Genomic DNA, 26,274 nt, shown 5'->3' with positions numbered 1-26,274 from the left:
TCTGGGGCCGCGGTCCTTTGTTGGAACCCCACGGCGGAGCCCGGAGAGGGGAAGCCGGCCCTGCACAGGCCCGGGGCCCGCACGGCTCTGCGCCCCCGACCCGTTCAAGCCGCGCACTGGGCCAGGCCCTGGGGCTCGGGCCTCCGGGCCGGACCCGGGCTTCCGAGGCGGGGCGGCCGCCTGTTTCTGGGCCCCTGCTCGACCCGGCCCCGCGGAGCCACCGCCCGAACCCCGCCGACCTGGCCCGGGGCGGCAAGCCGGGGTGCGCAAGGTGCAGGGCCAAGGAGCAGGCAGGGAACAGAGTTTTTCCTGGGGGCTAGTGGGGTGGGAGGTGCCAAAGTTTTCGGGGAACTTTTCCACTGGAGATTCCACGACCTGCAGTGCCCCCTATAGAAAACGGGAGCCGGGGAGGGCGGACACCTCCAACGACCCCGGACTGCCGGCGGCGGCGCGGCCAGGCTCCCTGGAGCTCTCGCTTCCTTTTTTCCTTTTTTTTTTTTTTTTCTCCTGGTTGTTTTTCGGATACATCTTTTTTCAGAGTTTAAAAAAAAAAAAAAAAAAAGCGAGCGCCGCCTGCAGTGGAGCGTGCTCGGCCTGCAGAGGCAGTCGTCTCCAACTTTTCCTCTCCCGCTCCAACTCCCCGCGCCCAAAACTTCGGCTCCAGGGGAGCCCAAATTTGCCTGCCGCACAACTTCCACTCTAATGCAGGGGCCAAAGACCCTGGCAGCGGTTCGCAGCGTGGGGGCCACGCTCCCCATGCTCGGGCCTGCTCGCTGGCGTATTCCTAGTGTCTGGGCCCAGTTGGGGAAGCCGAAACTGGGCGCCCAAGGAGCACCCCGTGAGAGGGCGGAGCACTCCCGTGCCCTGGGGCAGGGGGGCAGGGAGCTCCCGCGCCCGGAACGTTGCGAGCAAGGCTTCCGAGCGTCGCAGGGGGGCACTCGCGAGGGACGGACAGGAAGAGGGCCAGGGGGGACGCCAGAACCCGGGACCACAGCACGGAAACGGCCCGGGGCTGAGCTGCAGTCAGATCCGGGGATGGAGGGAGCCGGAGAAGAGGAGTGAGAAGGCCGGGGAGGCAGGCCCTGCTGTCCTCTTGCAGGCAGGCAGCCTGCTGTCAGTGGAGGACCAGGCCGCCCAGGAAAGGAAGGGGTCAGGAGGTCGGGCAGAGCCTCAGCAGGCTCAGACAAGGCCCAGCCCGAGAAGGGAGCTGCAGGCGCCCTGGTGTCCAGGGCCCAGGCGTTGCCCCGGTTGTCCAAAGAGAGCCTAGGCCAGGCCTCTGGTCGGGAAACTGAGTCACAGCCAGACCTCAGGGCACGGCCTAGACGTTTACGAGCCAACTTAGGGGTAGAGCGCAAGGACCTTCGGGGGTCTCAGAGAGTAGGGGGCTTCAGGGCCTCCCAGTCCACAGCCGGATTGGCGAGTTAGACGCTTGTAGATCCAAGGTTGGATTGGGGTGGGGTCTCTGGGACGTTGGCTCGCTACTCAAGGATTGGGGGGATTCAAGTGCTTAGAGATCGAAGTCTGGCCCTGGGTAGGGGGAGTCAGACAATTGGAAAGCCTAGGTAGTTATTTGGGGAGGGGTCTTTGCGCTTTGGCGAAGCGCAAAGCTGCGCCTTTTTGGCTTGAGGCCTTAGGCCTCGTCGAGAAGCTTCTGTGAAAGGGTGGGCCGGCCGGGCCAAGAGAAAAAAAGTGAATAAATCAGGACTATAAGTGGGCGGGGGGCCCCTGAGAGGGGGTCACAAAGGGTGAGACATGGCCACCAGGCGTTTAACCGACGCTTTCTTGTTGTTGCGGAATAATTCCATCCAAAACCGGCAGCTGTTAGCCGAGCAAGTGAGTAGTCACACCACCTCCAGCCCTCTGCATTCACGTAGCATTGCTGCGGTGAGTCTCCCGGCGGCCTCTCCGACACACGCACGGTGTGCACTGCGGCTCTGCCTGTCTGTCTGTCTCTGTCTGTCTCTCTGTTTAAAAAAAAAAAAAATATATATATATAAGAATAATAAGACTAAGATTAGTAAGATCTCTTGGCTAGACTCGGGGCATCTGTAACCCTGGAGGGGGAAGAAGCGGTGCTAGGAGGCGCAGCTCCACCTCTGCCTGGTCCTCTCCTCACTTCCGCAGCACCCCCCCACCAACCCCCGCCTTGGCGTCACTGCGCGACAGGCCGCCTGTAATTTACATATGTTTTAACGCTAACATTGGGAAGCATTGAGGCTTTCCGAAGCCTTTTTGTTTCGTTTTGTTTGAGGCTCCCCTCCCCCCAATAGTAAGCCTCAGTTTGGTTCTAATAGCTGGGTGGCGGGATCGTAGACCCAAATCCTTGCAACTGAACGACTCCCTCCCCCCAAAGAGGAAGGAGTTGTGTTGTTGTTTTGTTTTGTTTTTTTTTCTGCCCGTTTTCTTTTAACGGCTTCGCAGCCCTCTGCGTGGCCATGTTCCCTATGAATAATTGCTTCACTGTTCTTCCTAGGGGCTTGCCTTTGTGAGACTCAAGGTGCTAGCCTCTTCACTTTGAAATTCCCAGACGGGAAATTAAGCTTTCCTCTCCATTCGAACTTTTTTTAAAAAGCCTCAGGTATATGTGAAAATTAACCCCCTAAAATAGCACTTTCTTTTTTAAAATTAACCAGAACCAAAGCTTAGCAGTAGCGTTTTTTTAAGGGTGGTCCTGGAAAAATTACTGTTTTTTATCATTAATTTTCCCTTTGTGAGCCTCAGTTTACTATTCTGTTAAATAAGGGGCGAGTCTAGATGATCTATACAAGACAGTGATCATTAGCTCTGTAATGTCTTCACTTGCAAAGTGAAGTTAGGGAACCAGTTGTGGTGCGGACCACCTGCTGTAGGCAGGCTGGGCTGGAATAGAAGCAGCGTTGGAGCAGGTGGGGAATAGCCCAGGACCACATTCTTGGGGATTGATTATACTTGAAATAGGCAATTTTGGAAACCCCATATTTATTTAACCTCTTAGGGACTATATTGCCAGGTCATTTTTTTTTTTTATTACTTTATCTAAATGCTTAAGAAAAATTATGCCTTGTGTCATGATTATCATGTCTACAAAGACAGTTTTTCCTTTTTGTAAGTCACAAGTGGAAAATTTCTTTGGCCATATCACTCATAGAAAAGTGATTTTAAGCCATGTGAGCGGCTTCAGGAATAAAAGCATGTACACTCAGGTCAAAAAAGTGTAGAAACAGGGACAGGGCATGTGTGAGATTTCAGTTAAGAAGCTGAAGGTTTTTTTTTTTTACATTTATAAAAGGAAAGTAATGGCATTATATTGAAGTAAATGTAAAGATGTCTGGTAGCATAGAAACGGGCTAATTCTAGTGCTGATTTTAAAGAGTATACTGAAATCAGCCAAGAAATAGAGTAGAAATTGGATGAATACAATTCATCAGTGGAACTTGAGTAACATAAAATAAGAACTGCATGTTCCTTAAATGACTTGATTTTGTGCTGCCTCAAAAACAGCTGAAACTCATTAAGATTTTTAAGGTATCAGTTTTAATTGATTGAAAAACATACTGTTTATTTTTCAATTTTTAATCATTAAGTTTCAGAATACCCTGAACCTTTGGGTAACATGAGGTTTTTTTGTTTTTGTTTTTTTGACCATTAAGTCAGACAGTTTAAAAACCTAGTAGCTGAGACTGGAAGCTTTTTAAAAGTGCATCTCTGAATCAAACCACTTTAGAAAATTATTTTCTAAGTTAGGCAATTTTAAAAAAATATTTAAGCTAAACAAAATAATTAAAAATGGATAGCTAAAGTATACAGTTTGAAAAATATGTCAGGATATATACAGATATATTTAGCTGACTCAGTTTTTTGAAAATAGATTTCTAAACCCAACTAAAAATACGTTTCTAAGTCAGCATTAAAGAATGTTTTCTCAATGTCGTACCATTGAAAATGTTTATATTAGTCTGACCATTTAAAAATCCTTCTCAGATCATTGAAAGCAGTCATATAATTTAAAATATCCTTATAATCAGTCCATACTATCTAAAAAATAGGTATTGCAGTCTAACAAACATAGTTTGCCCGAATTAAATTTAAAAAGAAAACACAGATTTATATATTTTAATTGTGTGTGTTTTAAAAAAGATGACATGTCATAAATTACCGAAGTGTTTAGGAGTGAAGTGTTAAATCTTCACTTTGTTTACAGGTGATTATGAAATCTGTTTCTGCACACAATACGGCAAAATGCTAACAGGACTAAGTAGAGGTTACGATTTTTTTCAACTTTTCTAGAAGTTGGAAAAGCTTTATAAACATTTTGGAGCAAAAGGCATGTCTAACACAATTTGTAAAAACCGTATTAACTCTTAGCAATGCTTTTCACTGCATATCTAGCTCATAAAAAATTTAAAGCCTCTGTTTCTGACTTGTAAATTTCGAAGCCGTGTAGCAAATCAAACAATACAGTACCTGTCATTTTGAATATGGACTCGGTATTAGGTGACATTAAGGAACTATTAATTAAATTAATTATGATAAATTAAATTTGCTAATTTTATTAGAGATGCGTACTGAAATGTTTAGAGGTAAAACGTGGAGGCGTCTTAACCCCTCCAAAAATAGAGGAAAGAAATAAGGCAAATTGTTACTCATTGTTGAGTCTAGTGATGTGTATGTAAGGGACATTTTACCATTTTATAGGCTTTTCTGCATGTTTGAAAATTTTTAAATAGAAACTTAAATATATTTGTTATAGTAGGTTAAAAAGACAATTTGTAAATATATTTCTAACACTCAGGCAATTTAAAAGGAAGTAACTAAACCTGAGATTAACTTAATTAAAAAAATAATATAACCTGGAATTTTAAGTTTCTGATTGGAAGAAAAGGCCGTAGACTTTGATCTTGAGGCATTTGATACAAACTAAAAATAGGCCTACAATAAAAGACTTTTAAAAAAAAATTGTAATCCTAAATTTTGACGTCTTTATTTGAGGCAAAAGCTGCAGAAATTGATTGCAGAGTAGTGTGTATCTCACACCTCAAAGCAAAGCCCACCTAAAACCGCGTTAAACAAGCATTTTTTTGCATCCTAGTTGGAGGGAAAAGATGTTGGTTGCTGTGGTGAAACCTGTGCGTGCATACAGGTTTTTGCAGCATTCAGGCAAATATGTCAAATAAACAGGAATTTAAGGAGGAATACGCAGTGACCAGATGAACACAACGTCTCACGGGCCAGAAGGGACCTAAAGGTCATTTGGCCCAGCGTCTCCATTTGTGATAACCCCTTATGCCCGTTTTCTTTGGCCCCGTTCTGTGACAATGATGGGAAATGTCAACAGCTCCATGATTTTTACCACCAAAAAGTCTTTGCCTGTTAATCCCAACTATTTGTGTCCTGGGGTCCTGCTTTTAGTTCTGTCCCCTAGGGTATTCCATCTTTCTGGCAATCCCACAGCCTTGTTACCCAGAGTTCTTTCCAGGCTTAGCAGTCACAGCTCAGAGTTGTTCAGTTTCTTTCCTATAAATGATGTTTAGTTTTTCTGTATCCTTTTTAAAGTTCAGCACCCAGAACTGAACAAAACTGTACTTTTTTGTGTTCTTAGTGGTATTAATGTTAGTAAAACTAACTTAAAAACAGAGTGGGGTTCGACTTCATACACTCCTACAAATGCAGCTATATTTCTCCTGCATCTTGCTCTGGCCTCAGTTTTGAGTGCCCTGTCACGTTCATGCCTCAGGGCAGCATGAAATAAAAGAAAGAGCACTGAGAATTGAATCTGAGAATTGAGGCCGGAGTCCTGTTCTGCCGCAAGCTCACAATGTGTCCTCAGGCAAGCTTTTCATCTTTTTGGACATCTTTTGCCTCATTTGTAAATTGAGGGGTTTGAGTTAGATGATTTCTAGCGGCCCTATCAATTCAACAGTATTTTCTCAACTTCTGTTTTAATACATTGTTTCTCCTGACTTTCACTTTAATTTGAAAAGGAGAAATTCATAGTCAACAATGTTGTGGCTGTCAGTCCAAAATTACTGACAAAACTCCTTAGAAGTAGCCCCAGTACTGTGCAAAAGTTACTTTCACATTATCATACCAGCCAAGGGCAGGTTTTAAGGAAGCAGCTTGGCTTTAGGAAGCTGAAATGGATTTATGAAGCTAAACAATCATTCAAAAAAAAAATTGTAAAGTCAGAAATGAATGAAAGATAGATGTTAAGATGCTCCTGTGATCTGATGAAATTCTGTGTGGATTTGTGTGGTTTCCTTCGATTGCCTGGAATGGATCTGATATGGGGGCTGGAGCTACTTTGTTAGTGTTTACTGCCTAATCTATACTCTGCTTTAAAATAATGCATAATCCATAATTGGAAGCTAGAGTTAATTGGTCTTAGATTTCTATAATTGGGAGCTAGAGTTAATTGGTCTTAGATTAGTTTGAAACTTAAGCACATTATTTTTAATAAAATGTGTGCTTTAGGAAAAAAAAAAGAAATTAAGGATTAACTATGGTTATAGGAAACCTGAAGTCCCTATTCAGGCTTGACTACAATATTAGCTAAGATTTATGGAGAATTTACTATGTGCTTGGCTCTGGGCTAACCCCTTTCCATGTGTAAGCTCAGCTCAGCTTCACAGTGCTCTATCAAATAAGTACTATTGTTTTTCTCAGATACAGATAAGAAAACATTTTAGAGGAGGTAGGAAACTGACCCAGGGTCACCCACCTGATGAGTTGGGGGCTGTGACTGGAACTCTGGCACACCTGGCTTCAGAGCCCCGTGCTCACCTCCTGGGCCATTCTGGCGTTGGCTGCATTTTCAGAACTTGTGCTGCAGATCCTGGAAAATGGAAGGACCTACTGTTTTAAAACAATTTTTTTTTCTTGCAGTAGGCTAGCATCTTTCTTTATCTCACTTTACAACCTCACATAGCCTGTTTTAACTTGCAGATTGAAGGCTCTAAGTTTTAGTCCAAGCTGAGTCTGTTGGAAAATAAGTTCTGTCTTTAGAATCCAACTATGAAATCATTATATATTTCTCTTTAGATCTACTTGCTTTTCTGCTTTTAAAGATTCCATGGGAGCAGTGAGGCTTACTTTGAGAATAAGGGTACTTTGTTGGATCAAAGTGAAGCAAACTTTTATTTTGGCAGTAACGGAAATAAAGTAAATATCACTATAGCATAGACCTGTGTTTCCAACTCATTTTGCTCAACTTTTCCAGACTTCCTGAGTAAACACAGATGGGTTTCCACTTATTTTTCAGTTTTATGTAGAAAGTTCTTTAGACTATAAATTCCACATGCTGCTTGGAGTTTTCAGTATTTGCTTGATTGCATGCCCTTGGCAGGTCAGAAACCTAGATTTAGACATTAGGAAGATTTAGAAGGTGATGATGTGGAGTAACGTGTTTTCATTTGGCTGTATTTTGGTCTTTCCTGATGGTAATTCTAAATGTTTTAATTCAGGTTTTGACTAAATTTCCTGGTAAATTGGTGGCAGGCAGAGTTTTGAAAGCCTTCTATTTTTAAGTAGCAGAGTGGTGGGGAGGGTCTTTGAAAAGGTGACCTGAATTTAATATTCCTGATGTGGTGGTAGCTGCCTATCACAAGCAATTCCCCGAATTGTTAATAAAATTAGAGAGGCTGGAGGGTGGGGTGGAAAGAGACCTGAACCACCTGGGTCTGTCCCCATTCTGACCATTAGCAAGCTCTGTGCCTTCCAGCAGTGCAGTTCTACATTTTGAAGCTTAGTTTTCTTATTTGTAAGAAAAGAGTTATTTCTAGCCCTAGAATCCCATCATTCTGATTTCACCTCTTATCAACTAGTAATTGTAGAAATCAGAAGATCAGGGTGTGTGTGCTGGGTTAATAATCCAAGAGCATAGGCACATGTGCCGCAGAGATTTTAACGGAGGCTTAATAGTACATCGTTCACAGATTAAATGCTAAGGAGCCGCTGCAGAATAGGAAGGAGACTGAGATACTCAAGTTAGGGGTTTTGTTGTGCTACATGTTTTATTAATAAAAGATTTCAATGTTCTCTTAATGTTAAGCTTTTAAAAAATAAAAAAACAATTTCTTTGTAAAGTAAAAGGTAATTAAATCAGATTTCCATTTGATACTATCTTTATTAATATCGTCTAGTACTACTATTATGGCAGGGTGTGTATATAGATAGAGTTCTTTTTTGCTCTCATAGCAAATTATGGAAGGAATGAAGAGGATTTTCAGCTTTCTATAATGTCATCTAATTGAATTTTCACATGGAGTAAAGTTTGATTACATTTTTATTGCTATCATTGTTTAATAATATTTTGACCCTGATAGAGCAGCTTCATTTACACTATTAATTTTTAAATAAGAAAGCTATTTTTTTATTTTCTAAATTTACTGCTAACCATAAAAAAACAGTTGATTGTTGAATTTCACCACTAATTATTTCAGTGATCAATACTGTACCAAAAGAAAACCTAGTCGTTTAGATTACCTGTCATTAGTAAATGTCTGTCCAGAAGATAGAGTTCCATGTTGATCTGAAAAAGAATCTTTAGTTTTAAATTGAAACTTAACCCTCTGGTGTCATGCTTCTCCCTTCCCACTCCCCTTAAAAGAAAAAAAAATTATTCTTACCTTTTGTTTTGTCTTGTTTGCTTGCCTTTATAAGAGCTTTATACATAACTGTGCTTTCTAGCTAATAATAATACATACCAAGAAATGGTAAGAGTTTTTCTTTTATTTTGCCACCTGTGTCTCTCTCCGGGAAAGAGTGGTTTCTCGGCTCTCTTATTATCGGGGATGGAGCTGTGTCTGCAGGATGTAATTTGCAGAGGCCTTACATATGTGGTCACTCACATGTTGTCTGAATACAGCTCAGACAATTTTTGTGTGTCGTTCATTTTTTAAATTTTGTTGCATTTGCAGGTCTGATTTACATGTTAAAATATACATTTATTTGATATGATAAAATTACATTGTAGCTCTGCTCTCTTATTTTCCTAAGGGAAATTTAAAATGTGGTATTGTATGTGATATTTGGTATTTATGAAACACATTAACAGCATATTTTAGTGAAACTAAAGCAAGTTTGTTTTATATGTTTCCAGTGTATTTTAATATTTACAACCATTTTTTGCTTGTTTAAATCCTAGCTCATTTTCAAAACAACCACAGTAAATAAAAATAAAAGCATATATTGATTTTTAAGCTTATTTTTAAAAAGGAAGATCAAAAGGAGTTTTTTTTTTTAATGCCTTGCTTAGTGGATCTTTATATTTAGTCAGCTTAAAATCTCAAGTGTTTTCTCAACTGACCATGCCTTGTCTGTCTGTCTGTCTGTCCCATGCTGCTTTCTTTTTGCTTTCCCTAACTGGATGGGACTGATGGGAACAACATGTCTCTTCAGGAGCTGGACGAGGTATTGTGTTTTGAATATTTTTATATGTTGAGTAATTTGAGTTTATAAAATACCTGCTTTTCCTGAAGTCTTTGCTCATATATAAAATGCTGAGAGCTTATAAATATTTTAGCATTTGTTTTGATTACTTTATAATTGTTTTTAACAGTTTAATATTTAGAATTTAGTATATTTTCACACTATGTGAACCGATGATTTGGAAAAGGCTTTGGGAACATTGTTTACTACTTTTGGGAAAGTGTCAACTTTAGAAGCAGTAAAGGTTGAACATTTTTTTCAAGAAGCCAGAATGTTTTGGGAATTATGTCTGTAGCTTCCTGATTTCTGAGAGATGAGTCGTGCACTTGCTCATGTAGACAGTATAGAAGGTCAGGGTGTCTGTGAAGGCCCTAAATGAGAAGGACTGTAGCCATGGCAACTGTGGGAGGGTCTTCCTGGTCACTCCTGTCTGGAATGAATTGACACCCTGTGGATGCACCTGGAGCTATTGTCACCTGGGCCCAGTTCTGCATCTCCTAGCTGGGGGAGCCTTTGGCCTTTTTATTAACTAGTAGCATCTTGCCCAGACGGTGGAGAGAGTATATATTCAAAGCATTTTATTTTAGTAGCCCTAGTAAAAGGGTTGAGAAAGAATAAGATTAAACTGTTGTTAATGTTTGTATCTGTTGTCTGTTTCAGCACTGAAAGGGTAAGAATGTTTTTCCTGAGTATAGCCCTTTTAAACAGAGTAATGGAGAGGTGAGGGTTGTTCTTGTTTGTTTTAATTTAGAAGTGAGAAGAGTAAAGTAGGATTAGGATCACTGTTTTTAAAACCAGTGGGGTCCTAACTAGTAGATTCAGATCTACCTATAAATTCTAAAACCTTAACTACTAGCCGGGCATGGTGGCTCACCCCTCTAATCTCAGCACTTTGGGAGGCTGAGGCGGGCGGATCACAAGGTCAGGAGTTCGAGACCAGCCTGGCCAATATGGTGAAACCCTGTCTCTACTAAAAAAATATGAAAAAAATTAGCTGGGCGTGGTGGCGTGTGCCTGTAGTCCCAGCTACTCGGGAGACTGAGGCGGGAGAATTGCTTGACAACCAGGAGGTGGAGGTTGCAGTGAGCGGAGATTGAGCCACTGCATTCCAGCCTGGGAAAAAGAGTGAGACACTGTCTCAAAAAAAAAAAAAAAAAAAAAAAAAAAAAATTATTGATAATAACAACAAAGTGAGCACAGCCTAAATATCCTTCATTGGGAACTGGTTAAATAAATTGTGTAGCATCTCTGATCCTCTGTAACGGGTACGTAATGAGGCTCACCATGAGATCTGCAGTGAAATGAGCCCCAGACACGTGGCGGAGTAGAAAGACCCAGATGCAGAGTAGCATGGATAATGTGATTCCTGTTCCTTTTTGTTGTTTTCAGGAATAATAACTCATATTTATGCTTGTGTGTGCTTAAAAAATTCCTGAAAAGACACATAAGAAACCGTTAACAGTGGATACACCCCAAGAAACATCTGGGATAGAAGAGAAACTTCCTTTCTATTGCAAACCCTTTTCTTAGGGTGGATATGTATTTTTAAACATGTACATGTATACTTTGCCACTAAAAACAATTAGTTTAAATAACAACCACTAAGCTGGTAGCTGACTGAGCCAGGTGTCATGATCATGCCTGTGTGGGGGTTTCTTGTCCCATTCAGGAACCTCACTGCCAGCATACCATCTGGGCACTGGGCCCTGGAGAGGGCCCAGCTCAAACACATGAAGGTAGGGATCTCTGGAGTACAGTGGAAGTGGATGGATTTGCTGACCAGTCTTTAAAAATGTTAAGGCTTGGGGGCTTGGAGAACAGGCATTCTGTGTTAAAACTGATGTTGCTCCTGGCTGAACAGTTTGAAGATATGGAGCTTATGACCTCAAAAGAAGTGTATAGGGTGCGGGGGAGGGTAACAAATTATGGAACCACTTAGGCTGAAGAAGCATTTGAATAATGTTCCAAGGAGGGGCACATAAGTGGTCATAATTACTTCGGGTCTGCTGTCTGAACCAATTTCCAGTCTTTTCTACTTCCTTTTTCAGGCAGCAAGTTCCAGAAACTGGCTACTCACTGCATGAACTTGGCAGGCCCTCCTGATTTTCTTATGCTTCACCTCTGAGGGCTTAAAAGAGTCTTCAGGCTATGTGATCAGAGGCCCTGCGCAGAGAGCACTGTCTCCCCCCGCGCACCCCAGTGCTGTCAGAAATGCAGGCTGCTGCCTCAGTGTGGGCGGCCATGGCCTCCTCATTTCCTTGTGCGTTTCACTTGCCCCTTTTGCTCTTTTGTCCAGCACCATTATCTTTTTCATGAAGTGTAGCTTCCAGAATTGTCTGTGACGTACATTTTATTTACCTCGTTGATTCATTCCACTCGTTTCTTGTCGGCTCACTCAGCTGGGTGTGATTGTGCATTCAGGACTCTGCAGTGTCAGGTACTGGCCTAGGAGCTGGGGGTGTGGCTGGGGACAGTCCAGAGGCTTCTTTGAAGCTGAAGCATGCCTTTGCATTGGCATCTCCTAGACATAGTAAATACCCAGCTCCAGAGTGGATTAGATGGTAGCAACCGCTTTATAGGTGAGGCATGTGCAAATGTCCCTGAATGCGTATCACTGGCGCCTCCCAGAGTAAAGGCATCTGACGCCCCCACTCGCTTAGAGGCTTCTTGCAGTCCATGTTTGATTGTCATTCTCCTCCTCCAGCCTAAGTACCCTGGAGATGTCACTTTTCCTTCTCAGAAAACACTAAGTAAGCTGTTCCTGAGGAGGCAGCTGAGCCCACCCTTGGTTCTTTTACCCAGGGAAGTGTCTGGCCCTCTCCTTTGCTCTCTGTCTTCAATCTACTTCTCATCTTATGACAAAGAAATCCCCCACGTTTGGGAGTTTTTAAATTCGAGATAAGAATTATTTTTAAAATCACAAGATATAAATGTTAAGCCCCCAAACCACACTTCCTGAGGACGGGTGATTGGTGCCCATCTGGGAGAGGCTGGGCTGGGCCCCATTGTCCGTGTTGGTAAAGTAGGGAGTGGCACCCCTCTGAAGGGTTGTTATTGGGACCAGCGTGGGCCAGGCCAGTAGCAGTGCTCATCAGTACAGTGCTCAGAGAAGGCAAGGAGGGACAGATTGCTCCCTTTTTTCTTCTCCCAAGAGAGTATATGTTACTTGAGAAAAAAGGAAAATCCACGCTGACAACAGTATCAGTGTGATGTGATTCTCAAGTATTTTATCTCTCTATTTTTTGTACCATTTTCTTTGTTTATTTTTATTTATTTTTTTGAGACAATCTTGCTCTCTTACCCAGGCTAGAGTGCAGCGGTGTGATCTCAGCTTACTGCAACCTCCACCTGCTGGGTTCAAGCAATTCTCCTGCCTCAGCTTCCCAAGTAGCTGGGACTACAGGTGTGGGCCACCACGCCTGGCTAGTTATTTTTTGTATTTTTTAGTAGAGAGGGGGTTTTGCTATGTTGCCCAGGCTGGTGTTGAACTCCTGAGCTCAAGTGATCTGCCCACCATTGCCTCCCAAATTGCTAGGATTACAGGTGTGAGCCACCGCGCCCATCCTATACCATTTTAAAAGTATTTATTTTGACAATTTATTAATTTCATAATCAGAAAAAGTAAGCATTATTTTAAAATTAACACAGGTTTAGAAAAATGTAGTGCTGACATTGCCTTTTTCTTTTATCCACTTGCTTGTTCCTTTTTCCAGCAACTGAGATTTCCGAAGCCTAATTGTCTTATTAGCAAAGTGCTCTGACTTTATCATACATGCTCCCAGAGTTTCACCTGGAATGTGAGTTGCCAGTCTGTTGATTTTCAGTGTCCCTTCTGGACTTTTTAAATGTTCATTGCCATAGATAGTACAGAATTATCAGTATTGTTCTCAATACCAATGTGTTATGGCTAAGCTTAGTTGATTTTTTTAGGGATCAACTAAGGGGGTGTATCTGACTTTTCCAGTCTCCACAGAGCCTTTCCTAGTTCTGTAATCTTAGGCTACACTAAATCAGCCTTTAGGGAAAGGCAGGGTTTTTAACAGTAGAAGGGCCGTAGATTTGGAACAGCTAGATTTTATAAGAGAGAGTGTGTGTATGTTCTTCCATAGATCGAGAACTTGTCCATACTGGCTAGTACTCTTTAAAGGGATAAATGTCAATATCTAAAGTGGAGCAAGTGCAAAAGATCCCTTTAGTGAGACTGGCAGGAAAGCAATTGGGCTGTGCTGTTTTGAACATCTGTTGAAATGTCTTTGCATTTCTCTCAGGAAGGATGACTCTGGGTTAGGCTAGCAGACCCTAGTAGTTCTTGGAGAGAGGAACTACATATCAAAGAGACAAGAATTCTTAATTCTCTTAAGTACAATTTTTATTTTAAAAGTATGAAAGGATTTTTTACTTTAGAAGCACAAATTTATTTTTTATTTTTTTGAGATGGAATTTCGCTCTTGTTGCCCAGGCTGGAGTGCAATGGTGCAATCTTGGCTCACCACAACCTCTGCCTCCCACGTTCAAGCAATTCTGCCTTGGCCTCCCAAGTAGCTGGGATCAGGTGCCCGCCACCACACCTGGCTAATTTTTTGTATTTTTCGTAGGGACGGGGTTTCTCCGTGTTGGTCAAGCTGGTCTTAAACTCCCAACCTCAGGTGATATGCCCCTCCCCGCTCGGCCTCCCAAAGTGCTGGGATTACAAGCATGAGCCACCTTGCCTGGCCACAAAGTTATTTTTAAAGAAGCTTTAGTAACCAACATCATATATTTGGAGGGGCACCATGTTGAAATTCACCAAGAACAAGTAGAGAGCATTAGAAATCTGGCTGTTTTTAAAGATCTGAATGGAATAGGATGGCAACTTGAAAATTGATATGTACGTTGGATCTTCAACAAATAAGACATGTTTTTAAATGGGAAGTGATGTTTCTGAAGTTAAAAGGGTACTTATTTTGCACTTAAAATTTTTTATATCCATATTTGTTCCTATTTCAAATAGTTGACACTTATCTTCGACAGTTGTTTTCCCTTCCCAAAACATACTGTCGTCTTTTTTAATAGTACATAGTGTGATACACATTACAGATCCATACTGATGAAAGAAATGAAACATTTCTCCTCAGTGGGGTGGTGTTTCTTTATCATGATGTTATACACATACATAACTATAGCTATAGACTGTATCATAAAGGACACAAATTATTCACTATTTAAAGATTTCATTCCCAAAGAATCAACTGTTCTCTCTTACTGGCAAAACCCTGATACAGTATGTGGGAGTGCTAGTACCAGCTGAGCCGGCTGGCATCCGTGCCCTTCGTGTAGGGATCTCTTAATTAGAAAGCTTCCTTAGGACCCTAAAAGAGTGTGTTCTCCCCACTTTTGATTTACATCTAATTTGGGGGGAACACATGGCACAAAATCAAGTACTGCTTCAAAGAATTGTATTCACAACCAACTTTTCATATGTGTTTATAATTTGTTGTTTCAGATAAAATGATACTAATCCCACTGCAGGTCAATTTAGATAGATACCATCTCTCTATCTTCTTTAGTTTAATGTTTATTTGTAAACAATAAAAACGGTACAAAATAAGATCGTGAGTTTAAAAACTATAAAAATCACTATAAATAATTACTGTATTGAAAAGTGGGACGATAACAAAATATAGTGGATTCTATAATAAACTGGCTTGGGGGAATTCTAGGACCCACGAAGAGGTATTTCAGCAATTTTAGATTTTACTTTGTATAAATGGCTGGAGTTCAAGTTCTGTTTCAGTCCAGCAATGATTCTGAAGACAGCACCTGATGTGTGGTTGGCAGGGCGCTGGGAACTGGGCCTCTGCGTTGTAGTCAGTGTGTCTTCCACAGAGTTGTGTACCTGTTGGTGACTTGGGAGCAGGATTGTTGGAGAATAAGCAAGTCTGCCTCTGATGGCCGCATGTAGGCCTCCTCTGTCCACAGGTGGTCAGCAAGAGAGGAAGATCTTTGCTCACTGGGAGCCTATCCTATAGTCCCCTGGTACAGTTGGTGGGCAATGAATCAAACTACTGTATGTTTTAATTGGATGGCTTGTCTTGATTCATTTTCTTAGCAAATGGCAGTGATAGTTCATGGGCCTGTGGAGTGACTGGCACCTTTTAAGGTGGAAGGGGTTTCTGGAGTCAACTGACCCAGGTTTCAGTCTGTCACATAAGAGCTCTGTGACCTTGGGCAAGTGACTTATCTGGGTTTCAATTTCCACATTTATAGGTTAAAATAATAGTTTCTAGCTCACCTAGTTTTTGTGAGGATTAAAATAATGTAAAGAATATAAAATTCCTATTAGTGGACTCTTAAAACCAAACAAAAGGTGGTGGTGGTTGAGAATGACCACTTCACAGCCTGGGAGCCCCGGACAGTGTGGGTTTGGATGACGCACCATTTGTTTAAGAACTGAAATGACACTGGGCCTGCAGCATCCGTGCCACGTTTGAGCACCGTGGGCTTAATCACGGCTCCTGGATGCGCTGCAAGCAGTTAATGGGGCTTGGTCCCTCCAGCGTGGTCACTGCACAAGATGCACTCCCTGAGCGAACATGTGCCCAGAGCACACAGACAGCCTGAAGCAATGGTGGCAGAACCGCCCCAGGGTGTGTGTGCCAGAGAGGTTGATGGTGAAGATGCTAATTTGCTTTTAAGAGTTTTACTGTGAATGCTTTAGGATTTAGGGCCTATTACTTGAAGGGTTCTTTTAATCTTTTAAGTTTTTCTTTATATGATATTTTCTCCTTTTCATCTGTAGATTTTAAAATTTTGTCTTGTCCCTTTATTGTTAGAAAAGCAAATAAGTATTTACTGAATGACTGAAAAAATAAATTTAGATAAATGCAAGGAAGAGGGAAGAAGAATAAAAAATTTTCACCCAACTCTACAGCGTGATTTAGACGATTTCCAAAGTATTATCTATAAAGGACTTTTATAGACTATTTTCCATTACATTTTGATCATCATTTGGATCTTTGGAAACTGGCATTTAAAAATTCTGAGCTCTGGAGCTTTTCAACCCATTCACTGCTTGCAGGCAAGAAAACAGCTTAACTATGCCAAATCCATGATTGCCCTTCCATTCTTGTTTTTTTGTTTTTTTTTTTGTTTTTTTGTTTTTTTTTTTTAATTTGAGACGGAGTTTTGCTCTTGTCACCCAGGCTGGAGTGCAGTGACATGATCTCAGCTCACTGCAATCTCCGCCTCCTTGGTTCAAGCAATTCTCCTGCCTCAGCCTCCCGAGTAGCTGGGATTACAGGTGTGAGCCACCACATCCAGCTAATTTTTGTGTTTTTAGTAGAGACGGGGTTTCACCATGTTGGCCAGGCTGGTCTCAAACTCTTGACCTCAGGTGATCTGCCCACCTCATTCTCCCAAAGTGCTGGGATTACAGGTGTGAGCCACCGTGCCAGGCTGATTTCCCTCCCATTCTTAGAAGCTTTCTACAGCAGTGTCTTATATAGTTAAACAAGAACCATCAGTATCATTTCAAAATAAGGGGAAATATTGCCTGTCGATATTTAACTGAAGAAATGACAGTATAAGATTGCATTGAGATTGTAAGGATTGCTTTTGCCAAACGGTAGATAATTTGCTAGCCATAAAGGCAGTTGTTTCACACATTTTTAACACGTGGTTAACGATCGTGTGACTGAGATACCTGGATCAGCACTATTTCCAAAATAAGCTAAGTGTATTTAAGTAAAGCTTGCTACTATTGAGCATTTTGTAATCGTTTCATTTACCTCCTAGTTTTCTTTTTTCACTTGTAACTGATCAGATTAATCATTGAGGTTCATGATATTCTATCACAGTACTAGTTCTAAGAGGTCTTCATTTTAAGGACCTTTTGTTGACTTTTTCATTACATTTCTATAGCCAGATCAAGTCAAATTCATGTTCTCAAGTATGTCCAAGGAAATTAAGAGCTGGTGCATGAAAAGATAGGAAAACAATTCCAAATCGTAGCAGTTACCAAAAGCAAGTTTATAATACAGGCAAGTGCATTCACTCCTTTCTGTATCTTCAGGGAGCAACATTTAAGAGGGTTTAAGAGTATTTGTATCTAAATTGGATTGGAATAATTTTTTTTACTGTCCCTTTACTTTCTTGTAGCTTGCTGATGACCGTATGGCACTGGTGTCAGGCATCAGCTTAGATCCAGAAGCAGCAATTGGAGTGACAAAACGGTCACCTCCTAAGTGGGTGGATGGAGTGGATGAAGTAAGTTGCATGATAGTTTCATACCATCTTTTTTTTTTTTTTTTTTAAGTAATTATGACAACGTATTTTAAGATGTCTGTCATATAAATGAATTTGGCTACACTTGAATGTATATCCCTAGAAGTACTTTAGCTTTAGGTTAAGTTGTCTATGTGTCTGTTAATAATTTTTGCTTTAGTTTTAACATTGGTAGTAACTACCTGAATTATAGGAAGAAATTGAAAACCCATGCAACAAGGAAGAGTGCTATGTGATTTTCTGGTAATTTGAATTAAAAGCTGCTCACATATCAGCAAGCCAACAAGTTTGCTGAAGACTGAACTCTGTGCGGAGTGTAGCTGGTTGTCTCAGAGGCAGACCGATAGCCTGCCTGGCATCAGTGGAGTTCTGTGATGTCATTTGCCTAGATTCAGTATGATGTTGGCCGGATTAAGCAGAAGATGAAAGAATTATCCAGCCTTCATGACAAGCATCTAAACAGACCCACCCTGGATGACAGCAGTGAAGAGGAACACGCCATCGAGATAACTACCCAGGAGATCACTCAGGTGAGGGTGTGTAAGTGAGTCCTGGGGAAACCAGCCAGCCGCCTCATGGCAATCTCAAAAACTAGGGTGCTACTCAAAATCAGTCTCCTGGAGTCCACTTCCCAACCATAATTTCTCAAAGGGACCTCAGGAGGCCCTGACGTCCTCCAGCTGTCAGCAGAGGTACCTGTGAGGCCTGGGAGGTGTGGGGGCTGGTTTTCAATTGTTGGCAGATACTACTGTGGACTGATTAAGTAAAGATGAAATTTCAAACATGATTGAGTTCAATCATTTGATTTTAAAATATATATTATTGTATACTAGTGTTAAGAAATTTTAATGCTAAAATATAGTCCTTATAATTGAAAAGTAACCTAGGAAATTTTTTTAATAAAATATTAAATTTGACTAATTTAAAAATAATAGGACTCCTGTTTAAACTCCAGTGTTTACATTTTTTATTTAAGTCTCCTGGGTGCTAATTATCAGAGGAGTATGGTGCTTTGGGAAAAACCCTGGAGTGTTGGAATGTTTGAACCTTAGCTCTTAGCAGTTTAACAGTTGCATGATTCTCATTTAAGCCTTCTGACTCTAGTGTTCTCTTCTGTAAAATGGGACTAATATAGTACCATCCTCATAAGATGCTTGTTAGGGATTAAACGAGAAGAATGCAATAATATGATATATGATAGTACCGGCTGAAGATTTCTAATCTGAAAATCGGAAATCCAAAATACTCCAAAATTTGAAAGAGTGCCAATATGACACTCAAAGGAAATGCTCATTGGAGCATTTTGGATTTCGAATTTTCAGATTGGTGTGCTCAGCTAGTAGGTATTCTGCAAATATTCCAAAATCTCCGAAAATTTGAAATCCCGAACATTGCTGATCCCAAGCATTTCGGATGAGGGGTGCTCAGCCTATCTAATGTAATGATACGTGCGCAGCTGGGCACACAGCAGGCCCTGCACAGCAGGAGTTGAGTGTGTATAAATTAAGCCTCACATTCCATTTATCTGTTCACCCTTCTGTAAACCAACCTGAGTGAACAGAGTCGCTCACTTCTCACTCTGGCTTGTGATGATGGCAGTGTTAGCAGAGGGGCTTCTCTCACAGGCTTGCCCTGAGCCTCGGGCTTGTTCTCTTAGCTCTTCCACAGGTGCCAGCGTGCCGTGCAGGCCCTGCCGAGCCGGGCCCGGGCCTGCTCCGAGCAGGAGGGGCGGCTGCTTGGGAACGTGGTGGCCTCGCTGGCGCAGGCCCTGCAGGAACTCTCCACCAGCTTCCGGCACGCACAGTCGGGCTACCTCAAACGTGAGTGCTGCCCAGGCCTAGTGAAGGGATTTTGAGTAAGAAAAGCACTTTCTGTTTTCTTTTTTGCGACTATTTTTCCACGTAGTCTAATACCTTTCATTGTTAGCTTTTGAGCACGTTCATACCTTACACAATAAAGGGAAGCCTCCTCTCCACGTGAAACCCTGGCTTGGAATGAAGGCACAGCGTGGAGTACCGACGCAGGCTGGGGGAGGGCACCCAGATAGTTCAGGATCGCAGCAAACAAAATTTGTTTTGTTGAAGCTGCAAGAATTTGAAAATCAATCAAGCACATTTGAAAAACCTGTTGTTTTCTAGATGTTCGGGTTTGGGAGAGCTGCTACTAAATAGGCAAAGGCAGTTGTTATTAGGGAAAGCCGCATATTTGCATAACAACCAAAGTGTTTGGGAGCACCTGAGAATCCCTCCCCGGGGTCCTCGCTTCCTCTGCTCGCACCACCGGTTTCACTCAACAAATAGCCCCAAGCCCGATTTCAGCTATCTTTTCATTCGAATCGCCCTGTAAGCTGGGTTTTAAAAATGGCCATTGTAATCAATAAAGTCCCTACAGTCTCCAAAAAAAAAAAAAAAAAAAAAAAAAAACTTCAGTTCTCCCTCCCTCTTTCTCCCTCTGACAACTGGCAGATTTGTATTTTAATTTTATTACTTCCAAAATTTGATTAGGGCCATTTGGAATTCTTACTAGAGATGCTTCTAGAGAGAAATATTGATTTTTTAAAATGCTTTGTAACAGCAGTTAGGTTAAATATTTCTGTTTCACTTAGAGATTCTCAGATGGTTGTGTCATTTTTGTCTTGGCATCAAGTGAATTGTGCACGTTTACACTGTGACTTTGTCTTGAATAATCCCAAATGCCTGCATATTATTGTGTGTTTGTAATCCTTTACTCTCCCTCTACCCCCATTGGAGATAGGCTTCTTTAAAGTGGCTAAGAATATCTCCACTTTGACTGTTGACGTTTACTCTAGAATTCCCTTTTTTAATGGTAGAGCAATAACCAGGGTGGTTTACATATTCAAGTAAAATGAATTCCTGTCTGTGGTAGGCATGAAGAATCGAGAGGAAAGATCCCAGCATTTTTTTGACACGTCAGTACCACTAATGGATGATGGAGACGATAATACTCTTTACCATCGGGTACGTGAAAGCGCTGCAAAGCTGACTGCCGGGTCTGTGCACCCCATTCTGCTGCTGCTTTCTCCTCCTAGACCTCGAACTTACCTGCAGTGTCAGTGGATTGGTACAGCTGACTTGTGTATTCATCAAGTTGTTTTTGCAGCAGGTGGAAGAACAGCCGTACTGTTTGTTCCTTTCCAAAGGCCACAGGGAGGGAGACCTTGTAATCTGCTTTCCAGAACATTTGGGAAAGTGGTCAACACCCTGCCTTCTTAGGAAGAACGCAGAGCAGCAGAGGGCTATTTTGGGGGTTTTGTTCCTGTGCCCTTGCAGAGCTGCAGACGTGGGCTTCTGTCTTCCCTGCTGTGGCCTCAGAGCTTTAGATCCTGCTGATTTAGGGAGTTTGAGTCTTTCCTGTTAGGAAAAAATAAGTGTTTACTTATTATTTATGTGCTTTACAGAAATATTTTCAGAATTCATTTTCTTTAAATTATTTTCATTTTCTTTAACTTATATTTATATCTAGACTAGTACACCATAGCTTTCCTGAGAGGGGGAAAAAAAATCTAACCAACAAATTGTACACTGTTTTGCTAGGGTTTTACCGATGACCAGTTAGTGTTGGTGGAGCAGAACACACTGATGGTGGAAGAGAGGGAGCGAGAGATCCGCCAGATTGTACAGTCCATTTCTGACCTGAATGAAATATTTAGGGACTTAGGAGCGATGATTGTAGAACAGGTACGTGAGCTGGCCTTCCTTGTCAACAGGCTTTCCTGCCATACTATCTGCTCCTTCTTTTTCCTGTACTCCTTTCAGGGAAAAAATTGGAGCCATTTCCCCCAACGTGTGTGTGTGTGTGTGTGTGTGTGTGTGTGTGTGTGTGTGTGTGTGTATGTCTGTCCTTTTGTGTTTGCAAATATATATACACATATACATATGTTTACAAATATATACTTAGCATCCCTAATCAGAAAATACGAAATTCAAAATGCTCCAGAATCTGAAACTTTTTGAGTGCTGACATGATGCCACAAGTGGAAAATACCTACACAAAACCTCATGTGACAGGTTGCAGTTAAAGCTTTGTTTTATGCACAAAACTATTGAAAATGTTGCGGCCGGGCGTGGTGGCACATGCCTGTAATTCCACCGCTTTGGGAGGCTAAGGTGGGCAGATCACTTGAGGTCAGCAGTTCGAGACCAGCTTGGCCAACATGGTGAAACTTTGTCTCTACTAAAAATACAAAAAGTAGTGGGGTGTGGTGGCGCCTGCCCACAATCCCAGCTAATCGGCAGGCTGAGGCAGGAGAAGCACTTGAACCTGGGAGGTGGAGGTTGCAGTGAGCCGAAATTGCACCATTGCACTCCAGCCTGGGCAACAAGAGTGAAACTCTGTCTCAAAAAAAAAAAAAACAAAAAAAAAAAACAACCCATATATATATATATAAAATAAAATTACTTTCAAGCCATGTATATAAGGTATATGGAAACATAAATGAATTTCGTGTTTAGACTTGGGTCCCATCCAGAATAAGCATGTCAGATAAGGGATACTCAATAATTTGTATTTACAAATTATATACATAGGCTACTGGCATTCCCTATAAGAATATTAATAAATCTTTTTTAGAAGTTCTAATTTTCTCTTCCTATCCCTCCAGGGTACTTAATGTGAGCACCCTACTTTAAAGACCTAGTTGACTCTGACCAAGCTCAGCAATGATTCTGCCAATATATAAGATTTCCCTTCTAATTTTGGCAGGTTATTGTGTAATGGCAGTTGGAACCACTAGCTTTCAAGTAGAATTAAATTGTTGTTCACTGTTAAAATCTGATTAGGGCATTTTATTATCTTGCCAGCAGGGATTTGGGTCCTGATCCCCCTGAAACCAACTGCAGAATGGAGTGTTCAGGCTCTGAAAGATCCAGTTACATTAATTACTCCAGCAGTTCTCAGTGAACTGCTATCTCTTCTAATCCAGCATGTTTCCAATAAAAGCCCTGTTCTTCCCTATAGCCCAGTGTCCCCTTCTTCTGATTTGTATTAAGAGATTAAACAATTAAACATCTTTTCTTTGAGGCCAGATTTTTAATTTTAGATGGCACATTGTCTGCTCTGACCCATAGAGATGTGTATTCACGTTTCTAGACATGATAGTCAGTTTGTGGTCTGCTCCTAACAGGGTTGTGCTGCTGTTCTCTGCTTACATGAGTCCAAGTGTGTAGGCACAAAATGGGTACAGAGCCTCTCTGCTGTTCAGAGCCTCTTTCCACTGAACTATATATTGTTTAAGGCCCAAGTAAGTCTGAATATGGCCTATTGTATGGTAGCGAAAACCAAAAAGGAAACCTCAGTCTGTCAGTACTTCTTTCTCGTGAACTAGACGTGATGGCACTAACCAGCACTCTGCCATCGAGCTCCTGACCCTGCTTGAGGGGGACTCAGAGCCCTCCGTGTGTACCTGCAGCACACAGGGAAGGAAAGCATCATCTTCTGCATGATGATGTCTATAATTTGTATATCTCATTTTTGATGTCCAGTTTTCCCAGTTGCCATTGTTGATCGTCTATAACTGTCATTTATACCTAGGGTACAGTCCTTGATAGAATTGACTATAATGTTGAACAGTCCTGTATCAAAACGGAAGATGGCTTGAAGCAGCTTCACAAGGTAATGACACGTCTTTCAAGAATTGGGAATTTTAGGATCTATTTTCAAATAATCAGGAATTGGTAAGAGATTTCTCTTCCACCATAACTATCTTCAGCATTTTTGTTTGTGTTGTCCACTTTCAGTATGGTAGTGTAAAAAGGGATTCATTTCATTTAATGCCAATTGTGGGGGCTGTTGCCATTTTATTGCAGTTAATGATTCCAGGTGTATCCCACACCTAGATCCAGAATTGCTAAGAATTCCTTTTTATGACAGTAAATTCCAAAGGGATTGGAGTTTTCTTCCTTTTAGAAAATATTTCATCCTTTTCTGAGACTTCTTATTTTAGAAAATCAGTCGAATGGGCATTTGCTAAAATATGTGTTGAAAATCTGCTTGCTGCCACTGACTCAGGCCTCTCGTCACACATTTCTGATGAATTGCTGGTGTAAAATCATTATGGAGAAGATAAAAATCTAATTTTCTCTTTAATTACCACAGCATGTCTGTGGATTACCTTGAGAGAAGAGAAGTTTGTTGAAGCGAGAGTAGTTCTTCTGTTCTGTGCTAATAAGGTAGTTATTTCAGGGGTGTTTTTTATGATGTTTGTTCTTTTAAAAAAAATAGATGGAAAGCATCTTAGGAATCTTATAATCAGTTATGAGAAACATGGCATAAACTTCTGAGTGGATCTCATATATAATTGGTTACATATTTTCTTTAAAAGGAATATAACAATACTTTATAGGTAGTGTCCATTTTCTTGTATCTTTGAGGCCCAGTGGAATTTCTAGCCATATAATGAGTGTTTTGCGAATTCACTATTGGACTACTCTACCGTTTTTCTAAAATCAGTTGCTTCCTATACCAGAGATCACCCCATCTAACAGCAGCATTGGGTTTACAGAAAGTCAGCCCTTACCCTTGTCTAACCCAAAACCCTGAGCTGAGCTGTCTTTTCAGGGTGCTTGTTGCCACGTGCTGGGTGGATATGAGATTCCAGCCTGTGGTGGGGAAGAGAGGTCTGACCTCCTCTAAGCAGGGGCTCCTTAAGCATTTAGATTAATTTGGTTGCCAAGCCGTATCTATTAAAAGTGAAAACTAGTTTCTCATTCTGTAATACCCAGGTTTTGATGTGCTGCTGAATTATGCATTGGTTTTGAAGTTTCTTAAATAAAAATTAGTGAAACATGTTTTGTAATATAACAGATAAAAGAAAAAGCTTTCTCTGCGGGAGTGAGCAAATCTACTGGGAACTAAAAATTTTGTTTTAGGTTCTACTTTATAAATCATTTTGAGAGGTTTTACAGTATATTATTTAGTACTGGCTTCCCTGGTGTTCTGGGTTACTTATTAGAAAAGTCAGCGTGCTCCGTCTTCCCTCCAGCCTCAAGGCTGTAGACAGCACCGCGGCTGGCCGGTGCTCAGCAGTCGGTTGGTCTAAGGGTGACTGAGCTTTGGGAGCTGCTCCCCATGACCCGACTCTCCAGTGGCGTTCCTCCTGGTGGATGAGGGGCTCCTCCAGGTGGGCGGGCAGGCTCGCTTCGGGAACAAGCCCACCGAGGGGGATGGAGGAGAAGAAATTGCCATTCTCGCCAGGGCTGCCTTCCCGCTGCCCTTCCTCCTGTGCCATAGCAAGGTCTGGAAGAGGGCAGCGCATACTCTCCCTGGACGTGCTTCCCGGCTCCCTCTGAACTCCTCTGCCCTCTGGCTCTCGCTTCTCAGTGCTGTGTGTCTTTCACCAGCCAGGCGGGGCCCTTTGGCATTTCTGTACCAGGCATGGTGGAGTTCCCGCGCTCCCGCTGAGCTTCCAGGATGCGGTGTTCAGGTGAAGAGATAAGCAGGGTGCGGCCTTGTCCCCAGGTTGAGCTTGGGAGTGCCTTTGCTGTATCGTGTCTGTTTTTATTTCAAAGGATGAGTTCTTGTTTCCAAATTTAGGGGAGGCCGAAATGGGGCCTCTCTGGAGGCATCTTTGCCTACCTGCCGCTTATGCTCCTCCAGCCCGTTGTTTCCTTCCGCGGTGAAGGAGCCGCGCATTCGCTCAAGGAGCCGGGACGAGGAGTGGACGGCCCGTGAGAAGAGAAGCAGGGAGAAGCGGGGAGAAGCAGGGAGAAGCAGGCCCAGCGGCATCCGGAAGCATGAGCTTAGACTTCCCTGTCAGCCTTTGTCTTAGTAGTAGGTTTCCAACAAGTCCATTTCCACGCCCAGGGCAAATAAGCAGCTCCAGGATCATGGGGCTCTTCCACTCCTGGTGACAGAATTCCCTGGGATTGATGGAAGGATTATGATCATGTAGCCTGTAGCAGAGACCTCAGTCACTGTGCAGACAGATCCAGAAGCCTCAGTCTGGAAATGCGTGGGACCTGATTTGGGATTTTGGGGAAAATGACTGCCTTTTTTCCCCTCCTCTTTTTGTAGGCAGAACAGTATCAAAAGAAGAATCGGAAGATGCTTGTGATTTTAATATTATTTGTCATCATCATTGTGCTCATTGTTGTCCTCGTTGGTGTGAAGTCTCGATAAGTGGCATTGGGTTCTCGTGTGTGTCGCACGCATGCATCTCCCGGTGTGAGGGGCTTGGCCTGCGCGGGCCAGCTGCTGTCAGAGGTGCAGCCCCGAGGAATCCGAGGGCGTCGGGGCAGAGAACCTTTCCATCCACGGACTCCTCCTCCACTAGTCCTGCTCAAGCGGTCCGCGGAATGGGCTTTTGTTTTTCCTTCATTGTTGAGAATTTAAGGACCTTTGATACTGCTGCACAATAGAGATTGAGTTCTGTGATCAGTTATAATATATATTTTTCTTAGAGAAAGCGAGCTGGATGTTTGCAGGGACTGCAGAAGCTGTTTGGTATTACACGTGTATATGCTACAGGGACTGCAGAAGCTGTTTACACGTGTATATGCTACAGGGACTGCAGAAGCTGTTCGGTGTTACACGTGTATATGCTACAGGGACTGCAGAAGCTGTTCGGTGTTACACGTGTATATGCTACAC

At 42.1% G+C, this 26,274-nt stretch overlaps 1 protein-coding gene across 11 annotated transcripts in view; it reads left to right on the top strand.

Annotated features, from left to right (window-relative positions):
• Positions 1-787: 787 nt before the first annotated feature.
• The window catches only part of STX16 (syntaxin 16), a 39,380-nt gene continuing 13,893 nt past the window's right edge, over positions 788-26,274 (top strand). For 2 of the 11 annotated variants that reach the window (XM_032257184.1, XM_032257187.1), the window contains exons 1-8: positions 788-1,884; positions 9,376-9,387; positions 17,542-17,649; positions 18,057-18,197; positions 19,325-19,487; positions 20,554-20,645; positions 21,222-21,365; positions 23,218-23,298. In XM_032257184.1, the coding sequence (XP_032113075.1) occupies positions 1,753-1,884; positions 9,376-9,387; positions 17,542-17,649; positions 18,057-18,197; positions 19,325-19,487; positions 20,554-20,645; positions 21,222-21,365; positions 23,218-23,298 (873 nt within the window). In that variant the 5' untranslated portion in view covers positions 788-1,752. Of the gene's footprint in view, positions 1,885-9,375; positions 9,388-16,752; positions 17,424-17,541; positions 17,650-18,056; positions 18,198-19,324; positions 19,488-20,553; positions 20,646-21,221; positions 21,366-22,288; positions 22,363-23,217; positions 23,299-25,698; positions 26,143-26,274 lie in introns of those variants that run through there. The other 9 variants (XM_032257189.1, XM_032257188.1, XM_032257183.1 and 6 more) reach the window with 9 other exon arrangements.

Source organism: Sapajus apella, unplaced genomic scaffold (genome assembly GCF_009761245.1).
Source record: "Sapajus apella isolate SASKATOON/1434 unplaced genomic scaffold, GSC_monkey_1.0 scaffold96, whole genome shotgun sequence".
Lineage (NCBI taxonomy): Eukaryota > Metazoa > Chordata > Mammalia > Primates > Cebidae > Sapajus > Sapajus apella.
Note: the sequence above shows the minus strand (reverse complement) of the source record. Positions and strands in the feature narration are given on the sequence as shown.